At 45.2% G+C, this 19,349-nt stretch overlaps 1 protein-coding gene across 1 annotated transcript in view; it reads left to right on the forward strand.

Annotated features, from left to right (window-relative positions):
* LOC119437206 (frequenin-1-like) overlaps positions 1 to 19,349 on the forward strand; it is a 275,518-nt gene that overhangs the window by 230,412 nt on the left and 25,757 nt on the right. The window contains exons 5-6 of the mRNA XM_037704257.2: positions 368 to 446; positions 2,429 to 2,517. Of these exons, the coding sequence (XP_037560185.2) occupies positions 368 to 446; positions 2,429 to 2,517 (168 nt within the window). The remainder of the gene's footprint in view (positions 1 to 367; positions 447 to 2,428; positions 2,518 to 19,349) is intronic.

The raw sequence follows: 19,349 nt of genomic DNA on the forward strand, positions 1-19,349 counted from the left end.
AGCAGGTGATCAAAATTCGTTCCTTGTGCAATTGCCGTCATCATCCAACTCGCAAATGCTAATCCGATAGCTGCATTGGTGACGTGCGCAGCATACACGCTGAAAGCGCTGCTTGCCTTGGGCCATGCTTCTCTCTGTATTAAACTGCCGGCCTGCCCTGGGGGGAGGCTGCTGTCTGTCCACCTTCCTGTGCGCAAGCTTCTGACAGCACGCGGCAAGTTGTGAAATTTCGTGTGCGTGTTGTCGGAACTCAGTATCATGGACCGTACTGCATGCATTTCTTCTTCTACTACTGCTTTTCCTCTCCAAGATTAGTTTTGTTCTTGATGTCATTCTCCAACTTGTTCTGCATTTATTTCCTTTTCAGGACGGCTCCATAGAGTTCGAGGAGTTCATCCGAGCGTTGTCGGTAACGTCAAGAGGAAACGTCGAAGAAAAGTTATTATGTAAGAAATGCAATCGCTGCTTCTTCTTTTTCTTTTTCTTCATGTATACCGTATGTGCTCGCTCAGTGACGAAATTAACCGACACTCAAGTGCGATGTCACGATAATTATTCTGAGGCGGCATGTATACTTAACTACAGCACAGTCTCAAAAATGCAGTAAATCATATTTTCTCTCCGTAATGCTGTTGGACCCTGAAAGTATGTTAAATAAGTAAATAAATAAAATATACGGCCTTAGTGTTTTCGGCTGTACAAAAAAACTAATATAGTTTGCATAATACGGTCCAGAATACGGCTCGTGAACTTTCGAGTGTGGCCGTCGACAATTAGTTTGTTCTGATTAGCCCGCTCGCGCAGGTTTCCTCAACTAAACGGGCGCGCGGTTGAGAACCAACGGAGGGTCCTACGCGAATGAAAGGGCAATTGCGTATTGCTAGCGAAAGCAATTGAAAGCAATTGTGCAAGTCGTCGTGCATTTTCTCGTCGCAAAGAAAAAAAGTTGCTCAACTACCCTTTTAATCAATCACTAAGCGACTCAGGTGTCATTTAGAGAGTGGTAAAGCGTGCCTCGCACGACATTTAGTTAACCTGAGGTCAGAGCAGTTAACCTCAGAGAGGTTAAATTTGTGTACTTCCTTTTGGCACCGGGGATGACGAGTGGCGCGGCACTGTTCCTCAGGTGGCATTCTTGGAGCTTTTAAATCTAAATTCGCGGCATTGCCGTAGCATTTCTTGCAGTAGGTCCCCAATAATGATCGCCACCATCACGTTGAGGTAAAAGAAGTGTTAAGTGAAGCCGCATGGACTGAGCGAGAGCACAAGATGCGCAAGACCGAGAAGGAGAGAAGGAGAAAAAAAAACGTGATTATTCAAAGCTAATTGTTTGCGCGCAGCTGCCAATGTGTCTCTTTATTTTTCCCCGGAAATCTGCCTATCTTACTGCGATGAATGATGCACTAGACGTCATTGCCCTGCTTCGGGAGAAACTGCGGTTTCTTGCTTTAATTTAAAGAGCGCGTGCTTTCGCGGCCAACATAGGAAGCTACGCAAAACTTAGGTTATCAGAAACATTCCACTCGTGTGGGCGCGAAAGCTCGCGCCCACGCGGCTCACGCATGCGCAGATGGTGCACGACGGATCGCATGCGTCGAAGCCCAGCACGACCATAGATATCTTCTCCAGAAAAATATCCGTGCTCTGGCTGCGTCACAAATTACTAAACGATGTCTACCAAGGCGAAAATAGTGAGGCAGGACGCGCGCGCTGACACGCGTCTTGTAGTTCAAACCACCATTCCTCGCGAGGCGCGGGAAACGCAAGGCGCGCGAGCTTTTTGCGCGCCGGTGAGCGTACGTGTAGTTTGGCCTTTATGTGTTCCACATCTCAAGCGTTGCCAAATGGCAACCAATCCACTAACGCGCTTAGAGCCATAGAGCGCGCAGCCAAAATAATTTTATAACAGCAAGCCTAGATGAGATTTACCTCATAAACTGAAGCTACTCGATACGCATTACTAACATTGACTTGTTTTGAACTAAGTTTTTCGAGCGTGTAAACGATAATGCAAACAATTTCAAACAAAGGAAAAAATAAAATGCGAGCAGGCACAATTGACTGCGTCTTTGTGTGCGTGAGTTTGCTTTTGATTAAGCACAATAATCAGGCAGTCTCTGTGGATAAACTAGGTCAATGTGCAAATTTCAATACAAACAACATGGCATAGGTGCTAGCAGCCCGAGTCAGTCCGATCATTAGGCCCACATGTCAGGAAATAAACGAATAAGTCATTGGCTTATTGAACTATCGTAACGCTTTAAGAAGCAGAACGCTTTCGTATCTCAGGTGAATAGAGGAAAACAGCTGGAGAGAGCGTGCAGTCGAAGCGTTTGTGATTTAGCTGGAGTTGGCATGGAGTTGAACTAAGCATATGGGCTCTTTCCGAGCTTGTTTTATTTCCCTTTCCATCTGTCTCTCTTTGCAGGGGCGTTCAAGCTGTATGACGTCGACAATGACGGCTTCATTACACGAGAGGAGATGTACAACATTGTAGATGCTATATACGAAATGCTGGTGAGTATGCAGCCAATTTTCAATGCAAGCGTTTGAAGTCGACATTTAAAGTCGACATTTTAAGTAACCTTAAGACTAGCGCCGAGATTTCATGCGCTAAATTCGTTCTATATCAATACCCGCTACTCCAGGGCAGAGATGGCACTAACAAACGCTGAAACCCTCTTGTTCAGTGGAATGAAGGTCTCTCCTATGATGTTTCTGTATTTTGCGTCATCACTCTTCGCTATAGGGCGACTACAACTTGCGTAGAAGTGAAATGCGCATCGAATACGGCTGAACTCGCAAAGCTCGTCACACGCAACAGATGCTCGCAACTGACTAGCCATTGCTGGACAATCGTGATAGCCAATAATTCGCAACAAAGAAAGTGTAATCCGCCGTGGTAGCTCAATGGCTATAATGTTGCGCTGCTGAGGTCGCGGATATGATCCCGGCTGCTGCGAGCGCATTCCGGTATGTGAAAACGCTGGTCTACATTGCATTGGGGCACGGTAAAGAACCCCAGGTGGTTAAACTTTATCCTCAGCCCCCCACTACGGCGTGCCTCATAATCAGAATTGGCTTCGACATGTAAAACTCCACAATTTATTATGAATCCGTAAAGCTGCACAGCTTTGTTTTGCATAGTGTAGGACATAATCAGCGTTTAACGCTTTCAGTACCATACCATAAAGTAACGCTATTTTTGAAGCTGCCGCCCCCTTCCGCAATGTCCCCATCCATTCTGCTTTGTATCTTTTTTTTTTCTTTTTCGCTGGGTAACAGGAGCTTATGTAAACATCGCGCACCCGTCTTCTACGTGTCGATGACTTTTGAGATGGCGCTGTCAGGGGAGGGCGAGGTTAACGAGAGAGGGGATAAGCGTAGGAGTAGGGTAGTGATCTAGTTCTAAATACGTGCGTAAGCTGTACAGCCGCCGTCAGTGACTTGGTTCTTAGAACCAGACTACCGCTCAGTACCGCTAAATTACTTGACGTGGATTACTTGGAGAGTTTATCTGCCACGTAAAATAACAATATTCAGATATGCAATAAGCAAGATATCAATTTATTTTAGGGCACACGTTGCAAATACATAATTAAACCTGGGTAGTAATGAATTTCAATTTCTCTTTATTTCCATGTGTGATATAAATTATGGATAATGATAAAAATATTGCATTAAAGCCGCCTAATGAGTAGCTCCAACCCCATGTTTCAAGAGCAATAACCACAAAGGAATATATCCACAATGAAACTAGAGAAAGGAAAAATGCACGCCGGAATAAGGTAGCAGTAAGATAAAACAAAAGTAGCATGCTCAATCATAGCTGAGATACATGAAAATAGTAACAACGAATGAGAGAAAAAAAAACGTAATCATAGAGTACGAAATCATGAATACCTTGGTAGTAATGATGTCATGGTAAATAAGCAGGAATCCAGAGGACTAGCACTAGTTTTCATCATCATCACCAGCCTATATTTATGTCCACTGCACGACGAAAGCCTCTTCCTGCGATGTCCAATTACCCCAGTCTTGCGCTAGCTGATTCCAACTTGCGACTGCAAATTTCCTAACTTCATCACTCCACCTAGTTCTCTGCCGTCCTCGACTGCGCTTTCCTTCTTTGGTACCCGTTCTGTAACTCTAATGGTCCACCGGTTATCCATCCTACACATTACATGGCCTGCCCAGCTCCATTTTTTTCTCTTAATGTCCATTAGAATATCGGCTATCGCCATTTGCTTTTTGATGCACGCCGCTATCTTCCTGTCTCTTAACGTTAGGCCTAACATTTTTCGGTCCATCGCCTTTTGTGCGGTCCTTAACTTGTTCTCGAGCTTCTTTGTTAACCTCCAAGTTTCTGCCCCATATGTTAGCACTGGTAGAATGTAATGATTGTACACTTTTCTTATCAACGACAGTGGTAATCTCCCAGTCAGGATTTGGTAATGCCTGCCGTATGCACTCTAATCCAATATTATTCTTCTATAAATTTCTTTCTCACGATCAGGATCCACTGTGAGTAATTGACCTAGATAAACGTACTCCTTTACAGACTCTAGAGGCTGACTGGCGATCGTGAATTCTTGTTCCCTTGCCAGGCTATTGAACATCATCTTTGTATTCTGCATATTAATCTTCAACCCCACTCTTACACTTTCTCGGTTAAGGTCCTCAATTATTTGTTGTCTCTCGTCCCCATTGTTGCGGAATAGGACAATGTCATCTGCAAACCGAAGGTTGCTGAGATATTCGCCGTTTATCCTCACTCCTAAGCCTTCCCAGTGTAGGAGCTCGAATACTTTTTCTAAGCATGCAGTGAATAGCATTGGAGAGATTGTCTCTCCTTGCCTGACCCCTTTCTTGATAGGTAACTTTCTACTTTTCTTGTGGAGAACCAAGGTAGCTGTGGAATTTTTGTAGATATTTGCCGATATATTCACGTACGCATCCTGTACTCCTTGATTACGTAATGACTCTAGTTTTCATATCTATCCCCAAAGGTCGTATGAGATTCGAGTGCAATAATACACGCGTGAGCGAACTAACCGCTAATTTCCTTCTTTCCTTCCCTCCTCTCTCTCCCTGTCTTCTTTGTGTTCCCCTTTCCCATTCACCTGGTGTAGGGTAGCCAACCAGACGTTATTCTGGTTAATCTCCCTGCCTTCTGCCTTTCTCTTTCCTCCCTCCTGGCGTTAGCGCTGGCATTCGCGTTTTCCAAAATCCCCCTTCATCGCACTGCGTAACAAAACTAACAGCAACGACAAGGGTTTTCGTAGCGTACTTTAGGAATGGGCATCTTGAAACAGGTACTAATCCCAGGATCCCTACTATATATATATATATATATATATATATATATATATATATATATCCTCATTATTTCTCGGCTTCAATTTCGTAATTCGGACATGTACCGTAAAGTAAATAAAAATGAATAGTGGAAGTTTGCTGCTTAGCGAGCTGAATATTGCTGTTTTTTTGTTTATATAATATGCGCCTCATGTGTGCGTATATGTGTGAGCGTGTGTGTGTGAGCACACACACGCACACACCTATCTTATCCCTTATCTTATTACCAATCACTTCTTATTGGCTCACCTGTCACTTGGAACTGCTTATTGTAACGATTGTCTGCGCACAATAGAAACGGCCACATTTCGATGCGAAATGCAAAAACGCCCGTGTGCTTGCGTGGTAGTGCACGTTAAAGAACCCCAGGTGGTCAAAATTATTCCGGAGCCCTCCACTACGGTGTGCCTCATAATAAGAAGTGGTTTTGGCATGTAAAACCCCAGACAGACGAAGAAACGGGAGATGACGGTCAAACGCAGCAGGGGGATTACGCAACGCCTAGTCAAAAGCATCTGCGCACATTTCTGCTTGCGATGGAAAAAAAAAATCAATTCGTCGGCTTTGCGTACCAAAACCCTGCTCTGATTATCAGATACGCCGTAGTGGGGGGCTCCGGTATAATTTTTTTACCACCTGGGTTTTTGTAGCGTGCATCCTATGCAGAATACAGAAGTGTTCTTGCATTCCACCCCCTTTTCAAGCTCTCATTCCCTGTGTACTGTTGCGAAATAAACCTAAATGAATGTAGGGAAAAGCCTGTTCGTATTTACTGCAATAACAGGCGTATACGTCAATTGAAAAGGGGTTCCAAATAATAAACCAAAAAGTCCGAATTTGATAAATATACCAATTGTAAAAATAATTTGTGGGCACAGTAACTCTCGGCATCCTAGTGTTGGGTCAGCGAGCGTCGAATGTCCTCGCGTAGGCCATTTAATTTGAATAAAATGATATGATCCGCGAAGATTCAATGACTGGTCCTGTATGTGCTCGTGTGTTGGTGAAGTTGTGATCGACTTGAACCATGAACAGATCCACCGCGGCCGTGATCCAGCCCGTGACCTAGAGCTGAGCAGCACAATTCCATAGCGAACTGGACTACCGCGGCGGCTTGTTTGCGTTGGAAGCGGACAGGCAGCAGATGCTATGTCGAGCTGAATAGCACATCCTTGCAGGCGATGCTCGAACAAGAGGATGATTTGCGCGCATGAGCATTTACCCCTCGCTGCTTCCGAAGGTGCGTTCCATGACACGGCGCTAACCGTCACGTCCATCGACGCTCCCGTGAGATTATTAAAAAAGTAGAGAGCTGTACTCCACACATATATTTTTTCTTAATTCGGGTGAGGATGCGTTGACCGGGGCAAAATTTGAATTTAGTTATATATTCTTGCGGATTCTTCACTCCGAAAGCTTTTGTGGGCAGGAGGCATACGCGTATCCGACAGTACAACAGACGCTAACGCCGACGACGAATGTAAGGACATCCAAGCGACTTAGGAGCCCGTAACAAGTTATCGGTGTGAAAGGAAAAAGCGCTTTATTTCTTATGCGTTCACGTATTCCGCATTCGTTCGACGGCGTGCATATATTCGCCGCAACGAGCTCTCACAGGAAACTGCTTCTCCCAATGCCCCTGTGCTTGAACGCGTGCAGCGTTCGAGCCCATTGCACGACGAGTGACGCGCATTCTTAGGGGAAATAGTTTCGCTTCGTTCCCGCTTCGAAAGCACCCGCTTCGAGAGGAAACGCTTTAAGCGACGTGCTTCCGATCCGATTAACGGAAATCGGTCGCACGCCTCCGCCCGTGGTGATGAACAGTCTCCGCTGCTGACAGCGGGTGTCTGGAATGCGGAGGGAAGCTAGCTTCTCTCAACTCCCGCACCCTGCCTCCGGAAAAAAAAAAGAAAAAAAAAAGTGCGAGGAATTGTGGAAAGAAACTAAGAAAAAAAATAAAGCAAGGATTGTAAGAAAAAAGAAGAAAGAAATAATAAAGGGATGAAAGAAAATAAAAAAAGAAGTGTCGAGACCGTGTATCCCCCGTCGCGCGCATCGAACCGATGGGCCGTCATCAATTCTCGTCTAATCCGGGCGCCGGTGCCTTTCCCGCATAATTCAACGCGCCTCTCCTCGCGCTCGTGATCCGTTTCTTTTCACCTGTCGCCATACACCGAGCACTCCGCTCCGCTTGTCTTTCGGAGTAACGCTTCGTTTTCTCTCTTTTCGTCTTTCTTTTCTTTTTTTTTCTTTTTCTTTCTTTGGCTCCAGTTCGCTTTTCTTACTTGTATGTTGAACTGGGCCAAGGCCAAGTACGTGTGGCGTTTCTTTCCCGCGCCTTGCCTTCCTTTCTGCACGACGGGTCCTTCTCGGGAGTCGCTGTTCCCTATATGTAACTCCCACTTTGGAGCTTTAGCGCCTCGTAAGGCGGCTCTCCTGCTTTTCTTTTTTTTTTCTTTTGGTACTGCCGCTTCACTAGGATTCTTGTGTTTCTGTGCAGTGCTATGAAAGCAGCATAGGGTTTTATTTCAAGAGTCGCGTTTTCCCCGCGTCGTTGGAGGCGCTGGGCTCAATTACCTGGCAGCCGGTTACATAGTGGCTCGGAACCATTTCGCTCCATGGCTGTGATGCGCGAAAGCGGAGCAAAATAAGTAGGGAAATGGAGCGAGGAGGATGAGCCTGGCCGGATAACCCCAAGCGCCTTAAATGAATTCCGGGCCTGGTCGAAATTAATGCCTCGCATAGCGCCCCGTCATGCTGCCCAAACGAAAACACGCGCGTTTATATAATACTGAGCTCAAGGCACCGCGCGCGTCCCTCATGTGCTGCTTTGTTGCCTTTGAAATTGTTCTTTTTTTTTCTTAAGAAATGCGTAGCATCTAAGAAACTTTCTAACATTTTCTTTTTTTCTCATTAATTCTCGGCGAAATGGGACTACAGGCTCCGCGATTACTCAAACTCTCATTTGCATGAAAGCAGCGAGGAAGAATCTCGGCTCCCTGGAGCTTCCTTCTTCTCATTGATCTTTCCCTAGATGCTTTCACTTTTTCCTCTAGACACTGCTAATTCATTAAGAAACAAGTGGCACGCGAAATGTGAGCATGCTTTTGAGTAACGGTTAAGCCAAGAACGTTTCATCTTTGTGTTTTCTGCTCACCGCGCTGTCAATTTTTCGGCTTCTTAGTTTGGAAGTAATAATATTATTAACAATAATAGCTGCGTGCAGCTTCAGTTATTAGCGTATAAGTATCTTATTGTCTCGAATAAAAGATGGTCCTCAAATTACCACGTGTAGCTTCTGACGCACTCTTCTATTGTCCATGCACGTTTTCTAATTTGAGTCTGGCGATTCTGTTCCGAAGGCGCTGACAGAGATATTGCGCTCTCGAGCAAGCTACGCGTGATTTGGTAACGTTATCACTTTCAACTTTCAACTCGTTTTTTTTTTTTCAATTACGTTTCAACTGCGTTCTTCGGTGCTATTTGACGATGCGCATGCACTCAAACGCGGTAAGCTTTATGAAAGTGAACATTTTAAAGGTACATTCTATAGGCAATCACAACTTATTTTGGAATAAATAAAAGTAAAAGCTGCAGCGGGCTTTGATGGTTCAGTTATTTTTTTTTACCTAAGAATGAAACATCGATGTTATTAAAATTTAGCGCTACATTACATGGTAAACGTCAGTGTCATGATATACATGCCGTAACGTGATGCCTTACGCCACATTTGCATAGAATTTAGCTCATAAAAATATACTCCGTTTGATGACAATTTCAGGCCTGGCCAGAAGTATTAAAAACATCCAAGCTCCATCGAATATTACCGTAATTATACGGCAAATATAGCCGGTTACCTTTAAAATGCGAGACTGTGTGCCATTATAAACGCTATCGATTTCATATAGCGCAAGTTGTATCCCGCTACAGTGTATTCGGTTGCTTCAGGGTCTTATAAAATGATGGCGGTCCAGCCTGCGCTAGAAGCTTACAACATCAGCATTTGACAGCGGCAAGTCTAACGGCTGCAATCACCATAACAATTGTACCTGAATAACGATGCATACATTCAGATGGGTGCCGTGCATTTCGTTCCAGAGGCGTTATATTGCATTCACTCTTCGTCGGGCACGATTGGGGAACGAATTTCACTGTGCTTAATTCCTCTCTCTTCTTGGTTGACACGTATAAAGATGCAGCGCAAAGCGCTCACGCAGAAAGGAAAAGACGCAGGTGCGTGTGTGTCTTCCATGCGTGTGTGTCTTCATCTTTCCCACGCGGTACGTTTATATGAATTCATGCCAGCTAACTGAACTGTCGATCTTCTTTCAGAGTATCGGTATAGTGCTTCGAGGTATCCTTCAAGTAATCTTCTTGAACAGCGGCACGCCTGCGCCTTCTTGCCTTTCCTATGTGTTTCGCCACTGCGTATACGTTTGAAAGCATGAATCAGTACCAAGTAGCCCATCTGTGAGTCCTTGTTCTGAATCTATTATTCTTCACGCATTGGCAAACCTGAAATATTCCTCAGATTCGCCTATGGGCAAAGAATGCCTGCCACTTTTTCCTTCTTTTCTTTTTCTCACATAACGTGTTTCTCATCTGGGAGAAACATTTTGTGTGGAAAAAAGAGGAACCTATATTTGTCCCACTACCCGTTTCTTCCACCAGTTTGTCATTGTCAACGAACAGGAGATATCCGTCTTGCTGTCCGCTTCCACCTTCAAAGTGGTGGCCTAAAAACACGATCATCAGCAGCCTGGATATACTGATACATAACTGCAACTGCGATGAAACGAAAAATCTTAGGGCTAACGTTAAGAGACAGGAAGAGAGCGGTGTGGATCAGAGAACAAACGGGGATAGCCGATATTCTAGTTGACATTAAGCGGAAGAAATGGAGCTGGGCAGGCCATGCAATGCGTAGGATCGATAACCGGTGGACCATTAGGGTTACAGAATGGATACCAAGAGAAGGGAGGCGCAGTCGAGGTCGGCAGAAAACCAGATGGGATGATGAAGTTAGGAAATTTGCAGGCGCAAGACAGGGGTAATTGGAAATCGCAGAGAGAGGCCTTCGTCCTGCAGTGGACATAAAATATAGGCTGATGATGATGATGATGAACTGCAACTGCACACGAACATATTGCAAAATTTTTTTTCGTTTTGTTGCGCAATCGCAACACCAGCGTTGCCTTCGGAAATGGCTCGCAAGAGTTGCCAAAAAACCAATTCCTTACAGAGAGCGCTTTAACGCTTTGGCTCAGTTGTCACTGAGATGTGTGATGTGCTGTGAAGTCGATGAGTGTCAAATCCATTGATGACAGCGGCGGACGCCGTAATTTGCGTTGCATCCCAGGAAAGCTCTGTCTCGTCAGTCCCTCACATTTTTTCCCGTCTTCTTTTTAATCGTTATTTCTGCGTAATGACCGGGGCATTTTCCGGATTGCTTGCTCGAGCAGCGTATAGAAGATTCATCAGGCACTTCGAGGAGATCATCAAGTTCTAGTTCCGAATTTTCTTCACAGCTCTCGGCGTAATTATGCGTGACGTCATTACAGTTACCTGATGGTCTGACTAAAAGATCGAGCGCCCGCACATGCGTGAGGCATTTCCGTCATTCAAAAGTATGTATAAATGTGCAGCAACGGTAAGCTAGGCCTTCCCTGAGGAAGCTCTTTTTATTGTTGAGAAGCCACGAATACTAACCCCATAAACAGATTGCTCAAAGTTTTGTGATTTCACTCTTTCCACTATAAAACAAGGACAGACCCCTCACGAACACAATTCAAGAATTCAGAGCCAACAAGAAAAATGCAAGTCTTTTACTGAGTTTTATACAGATGGATCTAAGACAAGTCAACATGTGGGATGTAGCGTAGTATCAGAACAGTCACAAGAGTGTACAATATTACCGCAAATTGCTTAATTTTCACAGCTGAAATGTATGCGCTGGAGATAGCCGTAGGAAATAAGTTCACCGACGATTACGTTACTCCCTAAGGCGAAATTTGAGCACAGGTCTATACGTGTTTTCCTTTCGCGATACGTTGGCTGGCGTGGGCAATCTGTCTCGTGCGGCACATTACAAACGGAGCGATGTGTGGCGCGACTGCCTGGCTAATCTAGAGATCGCGAGAGCCAGCGCGTGGGTGACGCGTGGGCGCGATTCACAGCAGCTGCAGCCTAAACTACCAGACGATGCGCGCTACTCTGGCGCCATCTCGTTTCAGTTTCCGTTTCGGTTTATTTGTCCTGCTTGTTTACAGGAGCGGGAGCAGAAGCTAAAGGCTATACAATAGCCTGAAAAAGGCCTCTGCTCCTAACGCAGTTCGACAGGCAGGTCGACGAGCAGAAGCATGAAATAATCGCATGGTGATAAAAAATCAGCAAGAAATGACGCTAAAAAATAATAATAATAATACATAAAGAGAATAGCTTACAACACTATGAAAATGATATACAATATATATATATATATATGTATATATATATATATACAAACTAGGTATACAAAAATAAAACAGCAATATCTTCAACAATGACAAGAAAAAAACATAAACGAGGAGAAAAAATAATTACACAAGCTCAATATTATGTTCTATCAAAGCATCATTTGTACGCACAACACTGGTATTATTGAGGTTGTTCAGGTGATTTCACAATTTGAGTGTTTGATACTGTACACGCTGCTTACCGAAGTTGCATGGTCCTTAGTTTTGGCTTTTTTTCTGTTTTTATGACGTGTTGAGTAATGTGTATGTTCAGGTTTGGTTTGGAGACATTCCGGCGCCTTTCGTTTAAATTCATTGCATAAGTTTGAACTAGTACACTTCGCTAGCCTTCAGCATAGAATATTTTTTAAAGATCGGGTCTGTACTTAAGTCTGTAATGAGCCCATGGTATTGCTCAAGTGCTCTCAACATTCTCTTCTGCACAGCTAATAACTTTTTAATTATTTTGCGTGGTTGTGCCCCACACCATAACAGAATATGTTAGCCTAGAGTAGAAGAGCGTGGAATATAATTCAGTTTTTGGCCAGTTAGGTAGGAGGGAGGTAATTTTGTACATACATCCTACCGTTTTACTCAGTTCTGTTACGAGCTTCTCTATGTGCTTATTCCACATTAAACCCTCACTGAACCACACCCCCAAGGGTTTAGGCTCTCTAGCTGTTCCAGTTTTGTGCTCTCAAACATAAAAGCTGTAGTGAAGTTGCATGGTTTATATATAGGAGGAAATATCATATATTTGGTTTTATTAACATTCAAATGCAATTTATTACACCTTAACCAATGTGACAGTTCAAGTAGTCATTTAAGTCGTGTTCAAGCTCATGAAGAGATGATCCGCCAAGGAAAATATTGGCATCGTCTGCTTACATTATTAGCTTAGGAGAAATTGGAATATCAAATAGATCTGAAATAAATTAAAAATAACACTGGCCCGAGGATTGACCCCTGCGGGACACCTTTATTTATTGCAGCATAAGTGGATTCACAATCATTTATGCCAACATACTGGTAGTGGTTAGTTAGGTAGTCCTTCAATAACTTGAGCACCGCTCTACGCACACCGTATTTGTTAAGCTTGTTCATTAAGATGTCATGACATACTGAATCAAATGCCTTTCTAAACTATTCGAATAAACCCAATGAGCTGCTGTCTAAAATTCTCTGGCAAATACAAGAAATTGGTAATCTATACTGACTCATTAAGTGAACTAAATCGCTCAACGTGTAATCATCTAGCGAAGCCTTTATTAGCGACATTTTACAAATGCTGGTGAATGCAGAAATTCATAATAAAGTTATTAATGAGAAAGCATTATATGTCCGATGAGGAAGATAAGCCGGCGTTGTAGGCAACGAGTGGTTGCCAAGGAAGCAAGGAAGGAAAGAGTGGAGAAGGAAAGGCAGGGAGGTTAACCAGTTCAGTAAAGCCGGTTTGCTACCCTACACATGGGAGCGGGATGAGGGGGAATTAAAGATGGGGAGGAGAGAGAGAGAGCACACAGCACAGCACACACATCATCAGTCACAGTCCATCACTCTTGCGTGGTACGTGACATCACTGTCACAGCCGCTTGTCCAAGCCCGTTCCTTTTAAAAACCTAAGTAGTCCCTTCGTCGCCTTCACCTGCGATGTCTTCTGTCCACGACATGTGAAAATCACTTCAACTGACATTGGTCTGTTGTCAAGGTGCGCTATAACGGATGCCAGGGACTGTCTATGAACATTATATTTAGGACAGTCGCATAGAATGTGTTCCAGCGTCTCCTTGATAAAGTGCGGGAACCGCTCAGATTAAAATCAGTAGGCTTAATAAGATGCAATAACAACCGCCGAAGAGAAAGAAACTTGTCGTCTGACGAAATAAGAGCGCTGCGATTACTGAAGGAAGATAGGGACATTGTAATTCTACCAGCGGACAAGGGCAACTCAACCGTTGTGTTGAACATGCAGGACTACGAGGAAATAGCGTCCACCCTCCTTAACCGCCAAGACTACGAAAAATTAAAAAAGGACCCCACCACAAGGACCCAATCAGTACTGAATAAGACGCTGGTCGAAATTTTCCGAAACCACCCAAATTCTCGAAATCTTTACCTAAAATTAATGTGCAGGAACGGGTCCGCACCAGCCTTTTACGGCTTGCCAAAACTTCATAAACCCGGAATCCCCTTACGGCCAATCGTAGACTTTTCGTGCTCCCCACTTCGATCACTATCCACATACTTGCACCAGATTATATCACCCCTCACCGGAAGGACAGTATCTCACGTGCGCAAACCCGAACACTTCATCAAGTTCATATCAAATGTACGCCTCGAAGATGATGAATGCCTGGTCTCTTTTGATGTGATTTGTTTGTTCACCAGAGTACCCATTCAGTTAGCTATATCCGCAACAAGGGATGCCCTGGAACGCGACGACACACTCGACGAGAGAACCCCCTTGAGTGTAGACGAGATCTGCCGCCTTCTCGAGCTATGCCTGTCAAATACCTACTTCACCTTCCGAGGCAGCTACTACAAGCAGGTGAAAGGAACTCCCATGGGTGCCTCAATTTCCGTCACCATGGCTAACCTAACTATAGAAAATATCGAAGACAGAGCTCTGAGTACTTTTTCCCCGAAGCCAAAAGTTTTCCTCAGGTACATGGATGATTGCTTCTGTATCGTGAAGGAGTCGCAAGTCGAAAACCTGCAGAGCCATTTAAATTCCATAGACCCGGATATACAGTTCACGTCGGAGCGCGAACAAAACGGATCGTTACCATTCCTAGATGTACAAGTTACACGAACCAACGGCAATCTAAAATTCTCAGTCTACCGAAAACCAACACACACCGGGCGCTACGTATACACTTCGCATCCAACCATCCGGCAAACCACAAGGCATCGGTCGTAAATTCTTTATTGAAAAGAGTCGAAACTCATTGCACATCGGAATCAGATCAAAAGAAAGAAACGAGAACGGTTTTCAATGAACTCAAAAGGAACGGCTATACAACGGAATTCATTCGAAAAACAATCCGACAACAAAAACGAAAAAACAAACTACGAGACCTCCAACCGCTGACTCCCCCTCGACCACAGAAACAAGTGTCCATCCCATACGTCAATAGTACCAGCGAAGCTCTCAGCCGAATATTGAAAAAAGAAGGCCTCAAAGTCGCGCATAAACCGATGAACACTTTGAATATCCTCATTTCTAAACCAAAAGACCCTCCACCAAAAGAAAAAGCTCAAGGCGTCGTACATCGGGGAAACCAAAAATCTAAAAGAAAGAATCAGACAACATGAAAATGACGTCAGACCATTCAACCGAATACACAGCGCCGTCGCCGAACATTCCGAAGACGCCGACCACAAGATTTCTTTCCAAGAAACCCAAATGCTTCAAACAGAGACAAACTGGCGAAAAAGGCTACTACTGGAGTCATGGCACATTCAGAACACGGCGGGTAATATAAACCGCGTGAAGGGCATCCTTCCCTCTTTGTATGTTCATGGCCTTGCAGACGCTACGACGGGAAGAAAGGGCCCCCGCTCTAGGTCAGCAACACCAAAACAACTCGTCCCCCCCCCCCCCCCCCCCCCCCGGTCCCTCGTCAACGCATTCCCGCGACTAAAGGGCGCCCAGCATCGGTCAACCCAGCCGACCAGCGACGCCGAAGCCCCCCACCCCCTCTTTAGTTTGTCTCGAACAGGTGCCCTGTCAAGTGTTTCCGCGCCTTACGCTCTCTCCCCCTTCCTCTCCTTTCTTACGATGAACCTTTCAAAAGCGGCACACCGCCACCTCCGAAGAATACCCCCTGGAGAAGGAGCCGTATTGGTTCCGAAACGTCGGGCTAGTAAATTTCCTGATTTGGTTGGAGTCAATTTCTAAGTCTTAATCAATTTTCCCTACCAGACAGGTAATTCTGTCGAAATGTTTAGCTTGCAAAGACAGGCATTGCAAAGAGCGTTGTCGGCCATTCCAATCAGAAATGAATAAGATTTAGTGAATGCCACCCTTAGCCATAAGCGATAAAGCATAGTGGCCTCTCTTCAGCGGAGTCCAGATGGCACACAGAGATGCATCAAAAAGGGCTGGTGGTATTGACGATTGCTCCGGTTGGTCTGGCTGCTTGGTGTGCCCCATAGAGAGAGCGTGATCTCCTGTGCAAGCACTCGAAGTCTGCTGGCTGCGTCGGACCGTGAGAGTGGTATGGCCTCTTCCTGTGTGTCGTCAAGAGCTGCCCGAGCGGCATTATCGGCGTCTTCGTTCCCTATGAAACCGCAGTGACTTGGAAGCCACTGAAATGCCACGTGGTGTCCTTTCTCGTGTGATGTATGGAGTAGGCGTCTAATATCGAATACGAGCTGTTCTTATGGCCCGCGACGCAGAGCTGATAGCACAGATTGTAGGGCTGCCTTCGAGTCACTGAAGATTGACCATTGTCGAGGTGGTTCCCGATTGACGAAACAAAGTGCAGCGCGAAGAGCAGCTAGTTCCGCAGATGTCGATGTCGTTAGGTGGTCAGTCCTGAAGCTGATGGTAGTAGCTCTTGCTGGGACAACCACAGCACCGGACGAACATTGGAGGTTTGTGGAACCATCAGTATAAATATGTACACTGTCCGCATACCTCTCGTGTGGAAGAAGCAGATACAGTTGTTTCAGCACAGGTGACGATAGCTCAGATTTTTTCTTAATTCGTGCTACACTGAGATGTACTGTGGGGCTAATAAGACACCAAGGGGGTATCGATGGTTTAGATGCAGCGGTGAAGCCCGAGGGAAGTTTGTCGTTGTACTTGATGATAGTTTTAGAGAACGATGCTTGGCGCCTGTCTGAAGGTAGTGTTGCAAGGTGGTGATAGGGTACACGTGCAAAATGTCTGATGTGCGTTCTCAGGACTTTCACCGTAATGTGAGTTTGCATCGGATGGTCCCCAGCAATCGCAATAGTTGCCTCTGTTGACGTGCATTTGGGCAAACTAAGGCAAACTCTGAGTGCTTGAGCTTGATCTGCCTGCAGAACACGAATATTTGTCTTGCAAGTGTTGTTCAGTACAGGTAGACTATATCTTAAAAAACCGAGAAAGAGAGCTCTGTAGAGTTTAAGCATTGCGTCTACTGACATCCCCCACGTATTTCCTGTCAAGTATTTAAACAACTGGGAAATTGGTGTCAGGCGCCGTTTCATGTAGGCGGCCACGTGCGGGCTCCAACAGAGGTCTCGGTCAATGATTACGCCAAGAAACCTGTGGGTTCTGACATAGGAAATGGTCCGCCCATTGATTGAGATGACATAACGCGTCATTGGTTTACGAGTAAATGCCGCTAGTGCGCATTTTTCTGGTGATATGCTCAGACCTTGTTTTCACAAGTAGCTCGCTGTCAAAGTTGCTGCTCTTTGAAGCCGCGCACGTATCTGTGGACGTGTGACTGCCGAAGTCTAGACACAGATGTCGTCTGCGTATATTGACATCTTGATGGTAGTTGGTAAGTATTCAGCAAGTCCAAGAAGAGCGAGGTTGAATAGCGTCGGGTTGAGTGCACCGCCTTGAGGAACGCCTCTGCTGGTATAGCGTCGCGTAGTCGGGCCATCGTCAGTTAACACAAAGAATGATCTTGCAGATAGGTAACTTGCAATCCACAAAAAGACTCGACCACTTAGGCCAACCGTTGCGAGAGCATCGAATGATAGCCTCATGTAGTACGTTATCGTATGCGCCTTTCACATCTAAGAATAAAGCTGCAGATAAACGCTTCGGGACCTTTCGGGCTGAACATATGAAACGAGATCAACTACATTGTCGATGGAAGAGCGGTCACATCGGAAACCAGCCATGGAATTCGGATAAATCTTGTAGTGCTCAAGGTACCATTCAGGCGGCCAAGGATCATCCGTTCCATTATCTTTCCTACACAGCTGGCCAGCGCTATTGGGCGGTAAGAGGTGAGCTCGAGTTGGGATTTGCCTCGCTTCAAGAGTGGCACCAGGCGGCTTACTTTCCATTCGTCAGGAACGTTTCCCTCCTGCCATGAGGAGTTGTAAAGACTCAACAATTCTTTCCGTGTGGATTCTCCAGGATAGCACAAGGCTCGGTATGATATACCATCTGGGCCCGGAGATGAAGAGCGTCTGCAGAGAGCTAGTGCCGCCTTGAGCTCCTCCACTGTAAAAGGAAGGTCCATGCGGCAGTCACGGGAATGGGGGACGTCACCTTGGGCTGGAGGATCTGGATGAGTCGCTTTGTCGGCGATCCTCGCACAAAAGTCTTCTGCGACATCGATGTCTTACCGCCCTTGGAAGAGCGCGAGCGCCTTGAATAGAAAACGCTGCCCCGGAAGGCAACGCAGACCTTGCACCGTTTTCCAAATGTGAGACAGTGGCTTCCGGGGGTCTAGTTTCTGGCAAAACGTTGCCCAACGTTCCGATGCTAATCTATCCATGCGACGCTGAATCTTCTTTTGCATCCTCCTGGCCGCCCTAAGGTCATGGATTGATTTTGTACGCCGATATCGACGTTCCGCCCTGAGACGAAGTGCTCGTAGTCGCTCTAATTCTATGTCGAAGTCGTTTCGCGTGGAAGAGATCGTCATCATGCGAGTGGCGCTTTGCATCGTACTTTTAATTGTTTGCTCTAACCCAAATGGTAGGTCCTCGCGGCAAGCATCTTCCATATCAGATTTGAAGGTGGCCCATTGAATCGTCCGAATGGTCTTCCGTGGACCAGATCTAGACGACAAGCCTTTGATGTTAAGATAAGTGGGAATGTGATCACTCCCATGCGTCTCAATATCTGAAAACCACTTGGTACCAAAAATCATCATCACACCATGTGACGCCATCAGTGTCTTGTATGACGTCAGTAGTAATACAGAATATAGTAAATGGTATAACGACGTTAAATAGTAGTAATAATGGGTAAGTCAAATGAATTAAAGTGAATTACAGTGAATTGAAGTTAAAACGAGTTAGAGTAAGAGTAAAGTGATTTAAGGTTAAGTAAAGTGGATTAAGGTGGATTATGGTTGGTACAAATAAGAGCAAGTTGCACTAAAGTGGATTAAGGTATAAAAGTGGATTAAGGTAGATTAAGGTAGGCGCAAATTAGAGCACGGTGGAATAAGGTGGATTAAGGCTGGTACAAATTATATCAAGTTTGATTAAGGTGGATTAAAGTGAAATAAGGTTGGTACAAATTAGAGCAAGGTGGATTAAGGTGGTATAAAGGGGATTAAGGTGGTCAGCGATGCATCCGAAAAACGAGTAGAGATATAGCCGTTCCGTTTCACTGCTGATGTGCACATGTTCAAGGCTACTCCCTAATCGAATACCAGCGAGAGACGCGGACAAAAGCCGCAACTCTGGCATCATGCACACATGAAACTCGAAGACCAGGCTTTGTTTGCTTCCGGAGAACTCGGTAGACTGCACGATGTTTTGATGCGAAAGCGTCAAATGGCCCCATTGAGCGAAAAAGCCAGCGTC

Source organism: Dermacentor silvarum, chromosome 1 (assembly GCF_013339745.2).
Source record: "Dermacentor silvarum isolate Dsil-2018 chromosome 1, BIME_Dsil_1.4, whole genome shotgun sequence".
In the NCBI taxonomy this organism is placed as follows: domain Eukaryota; kingdom Metazoa; phylum Arthropoda; class Arachnida; order Ixodida; family Ixodidae; genus Dermacentor; species Dermacentor silvarum.